The 18,042-nt window shown below is 37.6% G+C and overlaps 1 protein-coding gene across 12 annotated transcripts in view; it reads right to left on the reverse strand.

Annotated features, from left to right (window-relative positions):
- The window catches only part of opa1 (OPA1 mitochondrial dynamin like GTPase), a 107,904-nt gene that overhangs the window by 50,977 nt on the left and 38,885 nt on the right, over window positions 1–18,042 (reverse strand). For all 12 annotated transcript variants that reach the window (XM_078207821.1, XM_078207829.1, XM_078207800.1 and 9 more), the window contains 9 exons: window positions 17,934–18,008; window positions 17,640–17,711; window positions 16,979–17,078; window positions 15,430–15,560; window positions 13,665–13,737; window positions 13,363–13,435; window positions 8,199–8,314; window positions 4,500–4,564; window positions 4,343–4,419 (listed from right to left, as the gene is read on the reverse strand). In XM_078207821.1, coding sequence (XP_078063947.1) covers window positions 4,343–4,419; window positions 4,500–4,564; window positions 8,199–8,314; window positions 13,363–13,435; window positions 13,665–13,737; window positions 15,430–15,560; window positions 16,979–17,078; window positions 17,640–17,711; window positions 17,934–18,008 — 782 coding nt within the window. The remainder of the gene's footprint in view (window positions 1–4,342; window positions 4,420–4,499; window positions 4,565–8,198; window positions 8,315–13,362; window positions 13,436–13,664; window positions 13,738–15,429; window positions 15,561–16,978; window positions 17,079–17,639; window positions 17,712–17,933; window positions 18,009–18,042) is intronic.

Below are 18,042 nucleotides of genomic sequence, written 5' to 3' on the forward strand. Positions count from 1 at the left end.
CGAGATGAAAAATGACACTAACTTTGCCAACAGTCGAGTTCAGCTCTTGCTTGGGTATGCATTTAAAAGCACAAAGCTTCCTCTGTTAGACTGTATAAATGGCCATTGTTCATGTGGGCGCACAGGCAATGAGTGTTGGCAGGCTAATCAACATTGGGTCCTTCACAGCCAAATCAGCTTCTGTTTTCAAACAATGTTTGCACTTCTAGCAGGGGGTCTCTCGTCATCAAACAACAATGGATTGCCCTCCCGAGCAACATTTTTGCTACATCTACCATATCCCAACCATTTTATAATCTTAAAGAGATTATAGAGTCACCCTTCCCTTATCTAGAGGAGAGAGCCTAATTAACTAATGAACTAAGTGCATTATGAGAACATGCTTCTAGTTTTATTGCATTTCTCTTAAGTATAGCTCTTTAAGTATAACATCTACATTGTACTAGATTTTACAATATATGTAGTAAATAGAAACACAATAATACACTTAAAAGCTAAACCCCTTTACAGTAATTTTGAAAGTCTAACAAATTTCAAATCAATGCCTCCATTTTCAAGTGCTCATATTTTTGATGTCTATTGCAAGCTTCCTTCACCAATCCTAATATGTTAAATTGCCTTTTCAAATCATCAGATTGTAATCAATCTTCTATCAGCCAGTCTAACATTTCCATACTAAGCGTTTATTTGTCAGTACACTCACTGGAAAAAGCAACAAACTGACCCACTCAAGGTGCTTATCTACAAGGTCTGAATACTCAGCACACTGCTGTATGGCAGTAAAGACTGGACAACTCATACCTACTAAAAACAAAAGCTCCATGACTTCCAGCTCCAGCTTATATGATGCATCCTTGGCATCACATTGAAAGACAAAGTTATCATTGAAGCAGCCCTTTCCAGGGCAAGCATGCTCGCACTAATTAAGCAAAGGTGGTTTTGCTGGCTTGGGCATGTGCACATTGTGGAAATCGGCCATATCCCCATGGATATGCGATACAGGGAGATGGCTCGTTCCAAGAGAAAAGCAGGGCACCCAACGCTCCCATTCATGGATGCTTTTAAAAGAGACATGAAAGTCATCAACGTCAATCACAACAAGCGAGAAACTCCGGCTAATGATCAATCCGAATGGCAACACCAGCTGTGGGCGGGAGTTCACCACTATGGTGACATGTGGTTTCAGAAGCGCCAGAGCTGATGCCAGTGGAGATCATCCCACACCACTGGCAAGGAACAACTTCACGCGTGGCACCTATGACAGGCTCTGCCTGCCCAGAATTGTCTTGTTCAGCTACCATTAGTGCAGGTGATCTCATCTGACTGCATCAAAATTCTGACGTTGCATTCCTATCATCTCTCTCAGCCGGAATGATGCCAACCGCCGAATACAGTAGCAGGCAAAACTGGGTTCACTGCTGACATTTTGTCTCAACAAGAAAGGACTACCTGGGTAAGCGCTGAGAGAAATACTTAATTTCTTCCATTTTAAAAAAGACTCAGTTTGAGAGCCAGTCATGTTTATTGCATTAATGTTGCTTTGTCCCACATTAAAAGAACTTTATGACTCACTTTTCAGTATTTTTCTTTTACCATAGTCATCAGTTGATTCTATACTTGTCCTAGCTGCTGACAAATGCTATAAGCTGATGTCTGCCACCTTCAAAAATCCAACTGTGTTGACAGGCCCAATATTGATTTTTTAAAAACATTTTTAGACCCATGGGTAAAATACCATTGCATTCAATTCATACCAACATAAACACTGGCCAGTTAGTGAATATACTAACAAGATGCCAAACACAATAGTAAGCACTGCACAATTCATCATCAAATTGATTCAGTAGCATTTGATTTATTTCCTTCTCATTTCTTGAAAGTTATTAATCTATCATAGATTCCCAGAACAACCAAGTATTTTCTTAAGGGACAGATTTAAATCCTTTACAAGCTGCCCAAAATATTTCACTCTATACTCCTAATCAATAGGACTATTAGGAATTAAGCTGGCGTTTAACCCTTCAACTCTTAATGTGACTTTTTATTTTATGGACTAGATTTACAGAACTAAAGATTAACTACCTTGAAGCAGTTTTCTGGGAAACTGTATGCTGGTTCTAATAGTATAGAAAATAAACATGCTGGATTACATATTCTTTTGTTCTGACATTTCAAAAGTACAAATGGGAATACAAATATCTCAAAAAAAACAGTAAAAAGGATCCATCTTTCACAAACTAAGGAACTATCACTGCTAAATAGGGAATACGTCTGTTGATATCATTTTGTGGTACTCAACTGCACAAATAATTATGGAGAATATTTTTGCACAGTCTAATTAGTATGGGTTAAAATGCTCATTTGTGTTAAAGTACAATTACATCTAAATACTATCTACCCTTAATTCAAAGTTGCTTAAATCAAAATAATTTAACTTTCAAGTAGCAATTTCTCACCTTTGCTGCATTATTTATGCTACTTAACACAAATTACTGGGCAATTCATTGAAGTACAAAAATTATAACATTTTCAGTAGTAAACTGTAATTATATAAACTACATTGATTTTAGAGCTCAAATTTGCTGTACCAATTACTTGTTGGATTCTATTGTCACGCTTATGTGATGTACTTTAAGGCATTTCATTAAAAAAATGCTATTATAAATTAAAGCATTTTAAATTTTAAGGAAGCAGGAGAGGTATTTTATGATTTTTCATTCAATGTGTACAATGACACTATCACTCACACAAAGTGCTCAAGAAAATTATTCTTGGCTAACTTGTGGAGAAATAATTTTGCATCTTTTTTCGGTATTTGAACATTGAGCATTGCTGAAAAAGACACATGCTTCAAAGCTTTTCAACTTGCACTCATCAGGACAGATGCAAGAATACCTTTTTTTTTCAATACTCTGATCAAGTGATTATTTGAACACTGAGCCGGTTGAGGGTGTGAAGGATAGCATGTGTTATAAATGTGCTGTTAGATTAATCATGAAAGGCACAAAAAATCATTTGGAAATGTCACACTTTTGCACCATAGATAGCCTTTAAGACTTAGGGTTAACACAGATTGTACTTTGTAGGTAATCTTTCTCCTTGTACATAAGATGTACTATTAGATCAAAACAGGAAACCAATAATCTCATTCACCACTTTTCACATTCCTCACCCCAAATAACTCAAGTTCCTCAATGTCAATTTTAAAATATAGTTTTGACGTACATTAACATTGTAAGTTTTGTGCATATCTTCCAAAAGTAAAAATCTTTAAGAAAGCAATTGCCTCTTCTGTGCTTTGTCATACTGATAATGCAGTTATGCTTCAAGCTTTGCACTGTTTCAGAGTGGTTCTAGGCATGCACTGGTATAGAAGCGTGATGTACAATAATTTACAATTCATCGGCTGGATTTTCTGGACGGTGGGGTTTCTTGCCCTGCCACCAGAAGTCAGGATCACAGCAGCTCCACAGCCATTTAAAACTCCAAGGAGTGTTAAATGGCTGGAATTGGGTCTTCTGCCCCTCATCAGTCCCACCTCAGTGAGGTGCTGACCAATCAGCTCTGTAGTTCCAGTGGCACCAGAGTCCAGGGCTAGGACTACAAGCTGCCTCCAAATTCTAAGCCCCAGAGCCTAGGACCAGGTTTGTGAGGGGGTATCACTGCAGGGAAGGGAGGCATGGCCTGGGTCTTGAGGGGGACGGGAGCAGACCTCTGGGTGGGTGAGGGGGGGGGTTAATTGTAGAAAAGGGGCCTTGAGAGAGGCCCTTCACACCACTTCCTGGCTGTGACCCGAGCAGTGCGATCTGCCAGGTGCCCGTTGCCCCTGAAATTGAGGCAGGGTGGAAAGTGGACTAAAGTGGCCAATAATTGGCAGGCTGGCCTCAGCTTTGCCTGACTCACATAATATTGGAGACATGTAGGGGGGTAGGCAACAGGGCACTGGGAAGGTCACTGGTCCTGGCCAATTGGGGAAACATAAAATTCTGCCTGATGTCCCAACCTGACTCTTGAATTTCCTTAAATATAGTGGTTTTGAGACCTCCACTCTCGGAACATGATAAACTTTTAAGAAATGTTTTACTGTTAGAAGAATGATGATGTTCCTGCTTATGCTCTCCTATCATTAAAAATTAGCCACTTGAAGAGTGAAGCCTTGTTGCTGACTTTACTGCAACCTACAGCAATATAACTCTACTAAGTATAAATTTACAGGTAACAATCTGATACTGATAGTTGTAAGCTAAGGTTATTTAACATTTGTTTTGAGAATTAACATTCCAATTGGATTGCACTTTTTTTTTTTTAAAAGATCTTCTGATGCAAAATAAAATAACGTTACCAGTGTTTTGGAGTAACCTGACTTAAGCTGATCACTTCATCCAGAATTTCATTCTTCGCCTTCTCGTATAGTTCATTCTAATAAAAAAAATTCAAGTTAGAAAAAGACTGCTTAATTATAAATACCATAGTAATTCACTGAGAATTGAATGTTATACCCTGTCTAGTTCCCTCAGCCGAGGATAGTTGTTCTTCCATTCAGTTTCAAGGTTGAAGCGAGTAGCTAAAATTAGAAAAAATAATGATATTCGTTATAATACGTAACAAAAATTGTAAGTCAAATGTGACAAAATTATCTGACCTGTGAAGTGCCCCATTGCAAACAATGGTTAATTTAACATGCAGGTCTTTGTTAAAGCAGGAGCCACAACTAACAAGTGCAAGAAAGATTATTTTCCACTCTGGCATTGCTTTGTAAAATACTGAAACAACAGATAGCTTTTTGGATCTTCACTCCTGTTGAGCTGCATGATTCTTACAATTTGTTTTGTTACTGGAAATATTTCTAAATGATGAGAGCCAGAACAATTATCTGCAACACATGACATTTTCTGACTTCCATCTGATCGCCTTCCAAAATCTTGAAACTGAAGTTATTCTCTGTGATTCAAAGAGTCAATGGAAAGTAAGGCTGCATTCCTACTTTTACACATTTTTGTTTGTCTTCTGATATAATTATAATTGCCACGGCTGTTATGCTATTCTAAAAGGAAACATTGCATTAATAGCTCTTAGAAAACAAAAGTTCCCCATTGGGAAAAAAAAACATGACGACAAAGAATCAGAATACCAAATCTCAAAAGGAACAACAATTTATACTGTATGAGAAAGTGCGAATCGGTTAGCTAGTGAATTCTGTTTGGTAGGGGCATTGCCATGGAGAATGCACCAAGGAACAGTTAACTACCAAGATTTTGTTTAAAGTCAAAGCAGGCAAGTCCACTCAGATTGGTTAAGGAATTGCCACGTGGAATGAATCAGGGAATGGCTGTTGCCCAAGCCTTTGTTTAGTTGAAAAAGGCACAATGCGTGTACATGCTCATTCTATTTGCAAAGGATAAGGCCCTGTGTATGAACATATGTAGCTTCGAGCACATGCAAGTGAGCCACACTGTGAACTGACTTGTAATCTTAAATTTGTTAATTTAATTCTTTAGTACAATTGGCAGTGCACAGTTGTCCACGTATGTATGGCTGCCCAAGATGCACAATCAGCTCTGAGCAAGTTTTCCACATGCATGGTAGAGGATTCCTTTACCTTTGCGAAGGCTATATAGGACTTGCATGTTTATAGCAATGCTGTGTCCACATGCTTGTTTGACATTGCGAGCCTATTCACTAATGTACCACTCAAGGAAGCGATAGATATAGTGACATTTACACCATGTCAGTACATCATGACAATCTCGATGGGTCGTCATTATCTGAATCTGTATTCATTCAACTTGCGAAGTTAGCAACTTGCATGTTTGAGCTCTGTTTTAATATCCATGAACTCCATGATGTTGCTATGGAATCCCCCTCAGCCCAGCTTTTGCTATCACCAGTTTCCATAAGAAAAGCATCTTTGATGGAATGACTACTAACCAATCAGTATCACCACAAACAGATTAATCCAGTATTCATCCCACTGTGGAATCTTCAAGTGAATATCATACTTGGCTACAACAATTACTTTATTTGAAAATAATTCATGAAATGTGAAGCATTTAAAAACACAAGGCATAAAATACATTATTTTGTATAATTTATTTACCCTTAAAGTGCATCTCAGTGACTTGACATAGTTTGCCACTTCTGTTCTGTTGACAATAGATGCTTGTACCTAATCATGTACTCCTAAACAATGCTGGATCACAAACTTATGGGAAAATTGATCAACATAATCTGGAATAAGTGTATGAGTGCTCTGTCATAGTTAGCCTGTTCCACATTTACGAAGTTTAGGAAAAGCATATAACATTTGAATTTTAGAAATGTTACTTTCGATCCTTTTTCAATGTGCTCACTCAGAAGCTCTTTATTCAGCACTTAACTCAACATTCTAACTTTTCTTTTACACAGACCAGATTATTTACTAAAACCCAATGGAATAAACCAAGATCTTATCCTGACAGCCAGTCCACCACTCAATTGAGCTAGTTAGACTGTAAGCTTTTTGTAAAGCAATGTTACAGGGACAGACACTATAAAACAATCCTTAACTCACCACTAACACGATTGACCATTGAAAAGCAACTCTCCCTGGAATCTGTTAGATCAAAAGCTATTGAATTTGGAGAATGTTTCATTTTTCATTTTGCAGCAAGTGTGAGATTGCTGCCGTACTTACTTACCCTGCTGAACTTTGACCCAAGATTTAATTGTGAAATTAAAATCCTATGCACAGAAATGATGGACAAATACATGAATCCACAGTTAAAAAATACAAGTTCGCTTTCTAGTACATTTATTATGAACTTCCTCTATCATATAAAGGGTTGATTTTGTGTATCATCCATTTTTTTGGAGTGTATACGGGATGGTTTTCTGGACCAATATGTTGAGGAACCAACAAAGGAGCAGGCCATCTCGGATTGGCTATTATGCACTGTGAAAGGATTAGTTGGCTATCTAGTTGAGAGAACCCTTAGGGATGAGTGACTATAATATAATAGCATTCTTGTCAAGATGGATACTGACATAGTTGCTTCCGAGACCAGGGTCCCGAATCTCAATAAGGGTAACTGACGGTGTGAGACATGAATTGGTGACTGAAAGGAAGGAGTGTGGACAGGCAATGGCAGGCATTTAAGGAACGAATGAGTGAACTCAAAAGTTGTTTATTCCTGTTTGGCGGAAGAGTGGTAAGGGAACTGTGACCAACCATGGTTTACAAGGGAAATTAGAGATATCATTAGATTCAAAGAAGCATACAAATTGGCAAGAAAAAGTAACAGACCTGAGGATTGGAAGCAGTTTAAAATTCAGCAAAGGGGGAACCAAGGGATTGATTGAAAATGACAAAATAGAAAGTATGAAAGTAAGCGAGCTGATTGTAAAAGTTTCTATAGGTGTGTAAAGAGAAAAAGGTTGACAAAAACAAATGTAGGCCTCTTACAGTCAGAAACAGGAGAATTCATGACCAGGAACAAAGAAATGGCTCAGGAACTAAATTCGTACTTTGCTTCTGTCTTCACAAAGGAAGACACGAATAATGTAGCAGAAATTCTGAGAGAAACAAGTTTTAGTGAGGAGCTGAAGGAAATCAGTATTAGAACAGAAATGGTTTTGGGGAAATTTGCGGGATTAAAAGTGAATAAATCTCCAGGGCCTGATTAGAATTGGAACTAGGTGAGTTGCTCTTACAAAGAGCCAATACAGACACAACAGACTGGTCAAACTAAAAGGCAAACATAATTCAGCAACTACTCCAGCTTTTTATTACTGGGATTATGCTCAAGTTATAATAATGAAATGGAGAAAGGTGTTCCTGAAAAAAATTTGAACTCTCATTGAAGTTGAATGAATACAATGGCAGGAAATCGTGCTTCCCATAAATAAAAAAAAACCATTTGATTTTTCAGATTTCCGTTTCTATCTCCTAAAATCACAATACAAAAAAATATAATGCTTCATTTTCTGATTATTTAAAAATTTTCACGAGAATTATTTCTTGGCCTTCCAAGATATAGTTTAAACCACAAAGTAACTTTGTAGCTTCCCTTTCATAATACATCTAAAAAAGTCAACTTTTCACATAATAAAAACAAACCAAGGATGCTTTGTCCTTGAAATATTCACAATAACTCAAATTATAATCCAGTTTTCATGTGAATTTGGTTATAAACCAGAATGAGATATTAATTTACATTTACCTTTAAATGCATCAGCCTGTTGTTCCACAGACTCGCGCACCATCTTCCAGAAACAGTCTGAAACTGCTAGGCTCAAGTTCTTAGTTGTCACTTGATGTGCTTTCAGCATCCCTGTCCTTGAATGTAAAGAAACTCAAAGTTGGTCTCATTTACCAAAACATGCATAAGGCATAATAAATAGATCTAAATGATATACTAAAATCCTTCTTAGTGCTCAGCGTTAAGTAGCCTATTAGTTGCCATTGTTTGGTGTTCACTTTGTAGTTAGGATTTAAACTAACCTCTCATTCAAAGACAGTTTCAAGCTTCCCATTCTTACTGGCTGAGTTCGGTCAGCTCCCAACTAGGGAGTGAAATAAAGCAACATAATGCTTCTGGAAAGAAAGCCAATAGGGTCAGTCCTGCTCTCCCATCATCCACCTGCAAACAGTACTGATAGCTGTCATGAGAAGTGCTGAGTCAAGTCAACCCACTGTCCCTTCTCAATGGGCGAGGACAATGACGACATATCACAATGAGCACCCTCAAGTGGGAGGAAAAGCAAGTTATATTGAGCTGGGCAGAGAATCAGCTGCTGATATTTACCTAAAATATATAAATGTCCTTCATACCACTACTACTATCCACTACCTTCATAAACTTGAAATAGCACATGACAAAACTTTTATCAAGGTTTCCAAGGACATCACCAGCTATAAGTATTTTAACTAAGAAAGCACAAAATAAACAACTTGCTACAACTGACACTGATTGGGAACCATAAATTCACTGAAGTACATAATTCTACATAATAAGACATCTATCAAATTGTTCTAACGTTTCCATTCATAGTTGCAGATATATAGTCGCAAAACTTTCAGGATAGGAGTAGATTACCTTCCATGAGGGAGATAAATAAGATCTCTTTGGGATCTAGGTAGATTAAAGGTGACACACTCAAGAGCAAAAGTGAATCTGTTGATTGAATACTTGATTGGGACAAGTCCACATAATGCTAGAACACTGTTGATGATTGACCAGTTTGCCCAACTAATGCAACCTGTTACTCAGAAGAATAGATTCTTCTCACTCTGCTCTCAAAATCCAGTAAGCTAGTAGTCCAGTGGACAGAGTCGTCCTGGAGGACCAAGTGTCTGGTAATGGTACACTACAAAGTTGCAGCTGGCTATACTCCATTGATATTCATGTACATATTTGGATCTCTATGTCAACCACGCCGAAGCTCTCTGGAATCAGAGTGTGAATTAAGCTGAGTTGGCCGAGCTGTGTCAAAGATGGAAGCTGGGCATCACCAATACCGTTTAAAAAAAATGTATAATGAGACCTAATAAAATAAAGGCACACATTACTGCTGCTGATAATGAAAAGTGAGTTTAAAATGAGCAATAGCATCCAGTGCAAAAATGAGCCTTCCAGAGAATAAAACAACATTATAATGCTCTTAAGTATATGCATTCTAAAACAATTATACTGGTTGAGAGAACACACACTAATATTTAACAATGTTAATAATAGACACTGCAGCTGGCATATAGTAAAGACTTTGAACTCAAACAAATCAGATTTAGCTTCATGTTAATTATAAAACCTTAGCCACATTAGGAATAATTAAGAGATTGAGTCATAGAGTGATAGCTAACTGTCTTTGGACTGCTTCATTGGATCTTCAAAAAGGTACGTAGAGGAATAGACCCTGAATGTCCATAAGGCTCACTTGATTCAAACTGTGGAAGAACCCCTGGAGAAACAACTTTGCCAGGATTTCTGCCAATCTCCTCAGGTGATCACTTGTAATTTGGATATGTTTCTCTACTTCAGTCAAAGAGGACTTTGCTCCCAAGAAGTTATCAAACAAAATGGTTATAAACCTTTGACATCAGCGTAAATGTTCAAATCTCAGAAATGAATGAAGCTATAGTCACTAAATTAGGGTACAGCTCCACCTTGTGTTTAAAATACATTTATAAAAGTACTTTCTCATAGATAGCAAATGACAATATTTGTGACATACTTCCTCCATACAAAAAAAACATAAGCAACCTGCCTATAAGAAATTGTAATATATTAGAGGCACAGTGAAGACCTCATTAATCAAATGTTACGATCCAAGCTGATGATATTACTAGACAAGTTAATTCCCAAAGTGAAATCTGGCGTGATTTAAACATTCACTATTCCTTTACCCCAGCTATATCTTTACACATTCAAATTTGGAAAGATAACACAATTTATAATATCTATCGTATATTCTAATGTTCAGGATAAATCCACAGTGCATCTGAACTAACAGGTGAACTGTGGTCGGTCATCACAACCCCAAGTGACAGATGGTACAAAATCAAATTCCATGGATTTCTCATCAACCCACCCAGACTCTTGTTGCACTGTGAGCCAACTGGTTTCACTGAATCTCTGTCTTTCTCACAAGGATATCCAATCTCCATTTTTAAAGAACTTGGTTGGCAATTCTCTCCCAAACGTTGCTCCCACTCAGACGGCTTCAACAGGGATTGTAGGCCTGAAGCCTGCTTTGATTAGTTAATCAATAATAATCTGTGTCCTGTTTTTCTAGACCTGGTTTTCTCTCTGTATTAGCCAGCACAGCTGTTGACTAGGCCCAGCTTTTGTTTTCCACTTTTTCAAGCTGGAATACTAAAATATGTTGTATTTTGAGTGAAGTTATATGAAGCACTGTTCAACTGCATTCTGTGACCCCTGGACTGCAGAACAAGTCGCTAGGTAATCTGGTGTGGTCACCCCTGAAACATCAGAAGATTATATTTAATTGATAGCTATAACATCTGATTGATGGTAGATGAGAAGACACTACCAGGAGCTAAGTAAACAACCTGGATGTTACAAAGTCTGCTTAGTCTTGTAATTCCTGTGCGAAGAACTGATAAGAGCTAATATTTGATTCAGGAAAGGCTGTGCCAGGCTTTGAGAGGCTGGAGTATAGCCAAAAAATCAGCTTGAAAGGGACACGGCTTCAGGGATTCTGTGCTGCAGCCAAAGGGGAATAGTCACCATGGACGACAGGAGGAAGGGCCTCTGAACGCCTGATCTCGAACTACGATTTAAAATTAAATATCTAGAGCTTGTTATGCAAAAAATAAACTTTACGTCTAAGCACCTCTGCCTAAGACTTCTATACATGCAGAAGCTATCAACATCAAGTCGTTCAAATTTACCTTCCATTTTTCCAGCTTAATTCAAACCTTCTGAGTTAATAGTGCTTTGAACAAGTGTTAGAGATTGCAGAAATTCAAGCTCCACAATGAAAACGACACAATTCGTGCAGTGTTAACCTATACCGATATGCACCTGTATCATTATTTCTATTACAGGCATTGAAAAAAATCAAAATTCAACTCTAATCCTCTGACAAATAATGTGAATAAAAAAAATCTAAAAGTAACCAACTGAGACTATAAGGGCATAATAGGATTTTCAATCTCTTTATTAATGCTGCAGAATACTGAGAATTCAGTTGCATTTTTCAAACAATATAATTTAAGCTGAAATGACAGTAACTTATAAATTCTTTAAATACCACATTAAAATAATCTTATTCCCGTTACTAAGTTTCCATATTACATTCATTGTACTTTTATATTTATGGCTAGGTCAATATTTATTACACATTCTAGTTGAGCTTCAGTAATGGTGAACCATGTTCTTGAGTTTATAATCTATCTAGTTTTGGTATACTCAGAATAAGGAAGGATGTTCCAGGATTTTGACACAGTGACAGTGAGGGGATGGTAATATAGTTTCAAGGTTTGTGGTTTGGAGGAGAATTTGCAGATAATGTTCCTGACCACTGTCCTTGCTCTTCGACGTGATGGAGGTGGCAGGTCTGGAAGGTGCTGTCACAGCAGCCTTGGAGAATTGCTGCAGTGCATATTGTAGATGGTACACACTGTTGCCACTGCGCACAAGCAGTTGGCAGAATTAAATGTTTAAGGTGGGAGATAAAATGCAAATTAAGCAGGCTGCTTTGTTCTGGATGGTGTCGAGCTTCTTGAGTGTTGTTGGAGCAGCACTCAGCACCCATTTATGCAATGGCTTTTTAGAGACATTGGGTACCTTCTAACGATTATCACAACAGAAAAATGATAAATACTAGTTTACTTTTTAAATGCAATATGCCATACAGTTTAGAAGTGATAAGTGGATAAGGACTTTCCCTTTAAGGCCCGCAAAATAAATATCAGACTGTAGAGGGGGGAGCTTGGAAACAGAGGAGCAAAGTAGTCGATTTGAGATAAAGCAAAAGAGTAAAAACACAACACTCAATACATTTTTTAAAATGAGTCTTTAATAAATCGTTCGTTACTTCTGCTAAGTTAAGCTAGTCTGATAGACTAGCCACTCACCTGATGAAGGCGCAGCGCTCCGAAAGCTTGCGATACCAAATAAACCTGTTGGACTTTAACCTGGTGTTGTGAGACTTCTTACAGTGCCCACTCAAGTCCAATGCCAGCATCTCCACATCATAGTCTAATAGAAGCATGGCAGAGCATCCCAGGCCCATGGAATGCACATCATGTTCTTCGATGTCCTGGTCAACCACATGTGCAGGAAGTGGTAGGGGCTGGAGCAGCTGGATCTCAGGGATTTGGAGGAGCTCAAGCCAGCCTTTGGATCCGAGTGGCAGCTGGCATCCCTGCAGTACAAATGCAAGGCTGAGAGCTACTTGGATAACTCTTTTCTAGAGGTGGTCACGTCGCAGCTTAAGGTGTGCAGGCAGAGAGTCAGACAGTCAAGGAGTACCAGGCAGTAGTGCAGGGCACCAGAGTACATTTCACTCGCCAACTGGCATTCAGTTCTAAATATGGTGAGGGTGATGGTTCCTCTGCGGAGTCCAGGTTCCCTTCTCCAATCATCTATTCAGTTCCTGTCCTGTGCTCCAGACTGCCCTGAGTCACACCAAAGACCCCAATGCTACCTAAATTCGCTCAAACCTGATCGCCTTCCTTAAAGGACTGAATGACATTATTAGGTATACTGTTTTGATACCTGAAACTAAAGAAGACTTTTCCTCCATGTAGCAATGTGTATGCTATACCTTCAACATCAATTCTCATTTTTACCCCAAAGCAAATTTTGCCAAAGTCGTCCAAACCGTCAAAACAAAATTCCAAAAATTGAAAAAACTTACTTCAACAATTTTGAATTCTGAAAGAACTCTCCTTCATAATCCTTTATGGAATCAATACCTTCATTGGTGTTGCCTGTTTAAAATACAAAACATATACAAGCATTTTAATATAAATTTATACTTCAATGCATTTTAGCTACATGTTATTCCTCGGTAAAAGAAAATGCTCACTCATATTCTAATTTCAGAAAGCTTTTAAGCAGTATGTTTTTCTGACAAAAGTCAGTGGCATAACTGATTTAGAACTAACACTGGAGATGTTTGTTAAAAGATGTAATGGAAACTTGACATGGATTGCTTACCTCTACCGGTAACAACTGCAAAGTAACCCAAAGCCTTCATTGGGAACAACCTGCCTTCCACAATTTGTTGAATCTGTAGTTGTGCAACATAAAAATTTCAAAGATAACTTAAATATCAAGTTGTGTCTTAAAGGAATCAGTTTGCATACATTGATGTAATAATGTATGACATATAGTATAATCATAAACTTAAAATAGAATGTAATCAATTGGAGGAGTGCATGACTGAGAAAAAAATCACAAGGAAGCTCATGCCAAGATAGTAAATGCACACTTCACTTTTGAGAGATAGGTTTTAAATTTGCAAGATGTGTCAAGTCTGGAAGGTGGTTTGCTTTGGGAAAATTACTTTCAGGTGGATAGACAAGATTTCACTGAACAAAATTCTTGAGGTTTCAGAGCCATGGCTATGCTTACTGCATTCGTCCTGTTTAAGAGCACCTGATTTTTAAAAAAACTACCCCAGTCTTGCTTTATTCTAAGTCACCCTTGATTATATTAACTCATTCCTGAAATTTGGGCATCTCTGGCAAGGGAAGCAACACCTCACACATATAGATTTTCTCTTGGCTAATTTCTAAAATTTTAAAAACTGGACAAAGAACTTAAAATTGCTGAAGCTATGTTAGTCTGTGACTCTGAACTAAAGGAGCTGTCATGTCAGTAGCATCAATGACCCCGCTGAGCTGCCGAGGCTAAATACAAAGGCCACCTGCATTTCATAAGCCAGGACTGGCCGCCAGAGCCTTTTCGTCTGCCAGGACGAAGGACCCCACAACCTTCCTTTCAAGTCTTAAAGATTGGAACATTTAACAAGCTCAAGGACTTAGAGAGGGATACACATTCTTTGTCAAAGCCAGTGTGGAGAGGTGACAGTCATGTAACATGACTGTATGTCTGTAACATAACTTATTATATGACCCTCTAGCTGGTGGAACCAATGCCTTACTGTTCTACCATTTTACCATCTACAAGCAGTAGTACAGAAAAGGGGCTTTGCCCTATATTGAACACCTAGCCCATCTACTTGAACTTCTATACGATCGCCTACAAGACTGATTCATCTGTGTGTGCTTATCTCCTCGTATGAAGTCAACTCTCCTGCAAAAAAATATAATCATACAGCATCAGTTTTCAACCTGCAGACCTCGCAAAGGGATACCTTGTTGGATTTTAACTCTGGAATCAGATGAAACAATCTTTTTCTTTGTGTTCTTTCCCTGTAAATCTTCCTTTTCTCTATCCCCCTTTTACTGTGTGACTGAACAGGAGGCTACAATGCCACTCTTCTCCTGAGTTTGAATGTGTGCAATTAACTAACTCTTTGAGTTCATCCTTTCTCAAGTTTGCTGTGGGTTATTAATAAGTTTGGATTACACGAAAATGGAACGGTTGAGAAATACACCACTGCATATAAAGAGGGAAGCAAACCCAAAGTATCTTTCTGTTTATGGACAGGGCTGTTTAAATTAAACCCCCGTAACACGATATACATTCCAGTAAGCTAGCTTTGAGCAGATGTTATTTTTACCCAAGTGTATTTCTCTAATTTGCATTTGGGGCTGGATTACTGTAATAACAACAGAAGAACAGGCTACAAGGACAACTAAACAATGAACATTTCACAATGAATGATATTCAGGAACATTATGAATTTATTTGCTACACATTCAGAAGGTATAAATCATTTAACATATTTAACAAGATACCACAGAAGCTTGTTTCAAACATATTTTAAAACTTTCCAATGTTGCAAGGCCCTTACCCGACTTGGACTGGCTAGGTTTTTCTCAGCTAGATCCACTTTGGTCAACACAAAGATGGTCCTTCTGCCTTGTGGGTCCATCTGGCTAACCAAGTCAGTTACAATACTGCGTTCAGCATCTACTGAACCATCTGAAAATAGAACACAAAATCCAGAGCAACAAGGACAAATATGTAATTCTTAAAAAGCAAAGTACTACTTATTCAAATCTCTCGTATTTTATTGTGTCCACTAGATTTTGAAGAATAAGAGGCGACTTGATCAAAACCTTTAAGACCCTAAGGGGTATTGACAGGGTGGATGTGGAGAGAATGACTCCTGTCAGAGAATCAAGAATTAGGGAGTCACTTTTAAAAAATAAGGGGTCGCCCATTTAAGACAGAGTAGAGGGGAAACTTTTCCTCTCAGAGGGTCGTGAGTCACTGAAACTTTCTTCCTCAAAAGACAGCGGAAGTAGGGTCTTTGAATATTTTTAAGGCAGAGTCTGACAAATTCTTGATTAACGAGGGGGTGAATGGTTATTGGGGGTAGGCAAGAATGTGGGGTTGCAGTTACATTCAGATCAGCCACGATCTTATTGAATGATGAAGCAGGCTCGAGAGGCCAGGTGACCTACTCCTGCTCCTAATTCATACGTTTGCATGCTTGAGAATCTATTCTAAGTGTTCATATAGCAAATATCAAATTCATTCCACTTCATTAAAACTTACTCATTTGCTTACTCTTTACAACTACTATTAAATCAGTTCATTTTCTGAGTTGATCATGATCTATTCTTTAAATTCTGTAAATATTTTTGGTTCAGCATGTGATATTTTATTGCATCTAAAGGACCGAAAATAGAGTGGAAATCCTACCTAAATTCCAGTAAGCAACATATCTAAATCAGGATTAATTTTTAGAGTTGGGCTCTAAGTTAGCTTTGCAAGGCAAAAATGAAGGTGTAAAATTCTGATATCAACAATTTGCACTTGTCAACTTGGTTCCACTGGTACAACTCTCACTCATGGGTCAAAATGCTGCAAGTTCTAGTCCAACACAAAGATGTGAGCAAGTAATTTCAGCTCACATTTTAGGCCAGTAACGAGGAATTAATGCTGATTGACAGCAATGCATCCTTTGGAGAAACAGCAAACCACGTGGTGTTTGTGGAGGCAGGTCACAGATTTAAAGAGCAATGAGTTACCCACAATCATTATCAGAACATAGAAATTAAGGATTAACTTTTGCTGGCAGAGAATGCTGGCTGCATTTTTTTATCAGATAGTCACAGGATAAGATATACAAAGATGAGTTGCATATTTGAGTTTAACCATAAATTCACAATGTGCATAAATCCTCAATGCATAATTTACATTGGTGCTAGAAAGTAAAATGGAAAATGAGGTCAGTGCAACTTTGTTTTAATATGTCACATTGCAACAAAATATTAATCAAGTACAAAATGATTAAGTTATCTTTATTGTAAAAAGTAGATGACACATTTGTATATCAGCTTAATAGTTTCTCACCAGCCAATTTACTTGATAAATAAATTTTGAATCTTTACCTTGGATACAAAGGATAATGGCATTAGGGTTCTGCATGTAAGCCTTGCTTATGCTAAAAATTATATCCTTGGTGTCAGCAGCCATTCCTGATGTCACAGTCTTCAACATATGAAAAAAAGCACCATAAAGTTTAGTAAGATAACCAAAGACATTTTTGCCATCAACCTATATGAGGTTCAAGCTCTGCATAACAGAATGAAGATTTCATTCATACACATTTATAGTCAATCATATGTTCAAGTGCAAATTCAAATGATATATTTACATATAATTGATAATTTTTATGTGAACAACATGAAGCACATTAGTCAAAGGCATGGAGAACCGTTGACAACTAAATACAAGATCCACACTTTTGGCAACAGTAATAGGCACCATTTTCAAATGTTGACAACTTCTCTTCCAACAATGTACATTGTGAATCATCACGGGGCATGTTATCAAATCAACAACATGCGAAAAAGTGTAAAATCTTGTCAAAGCTTTGATTCAAATACTTTGTTTTATTTGGCTTTCAATGTAGTTAGAATATTTATTCATAATCATTATTTTTCTAATACTGACAGATCGAATTAGCTCAAAATAAGGAGGTTCTGCTGATCTGAGTTGATTTTAGATGCATCAGGTCTCCTTTACAGAATAATGTTTTCTGATACTCACACTGATAACACCAGGAAGATCGACCAGTACCATTCGCTGCAGACCCGGACCCTTCACATTTAACGAGATGGTCTATGAATCATACAAATAGAATCAACAAACTGCGAAATTGATAATAAGACATGCCGTACAAATCCACAGCAATTACTGCTTACAGAAGCTGTACATTGTTGGCCAGTTTTATTCATTGCTGTCGTATTTCATTCAAAATGTAGGCAATATAAATTCCATTTTAACTGAGTACTGAACAAACATTTTTTATGACTGCAAATAATTGCATGCAATTATTCTTACCTCAGCACTGACAGTTTGTCCTTCCTTCACACTATTTCTCATTCTTATTTCAATTTCATTGCGCAATGCTGCTAGCTATAAACAAAAACATACTTCAAAATCCAAATAT

Source organism: Mustelus asterias, chromosome 3, assembly GCF_964213995.1.
Source record: "Mustelus asterias chromosome 3, sMusAst1.hap1.1, whole genome shotgun sequence".
Taxonomy (NCBI): domain Eukaryota; kingdom Metazoa; phylum Chordata; class Chondrichthyes; order Carcharhiniformes; family Triakidae; genus Mustelus; species Mustelus asterias.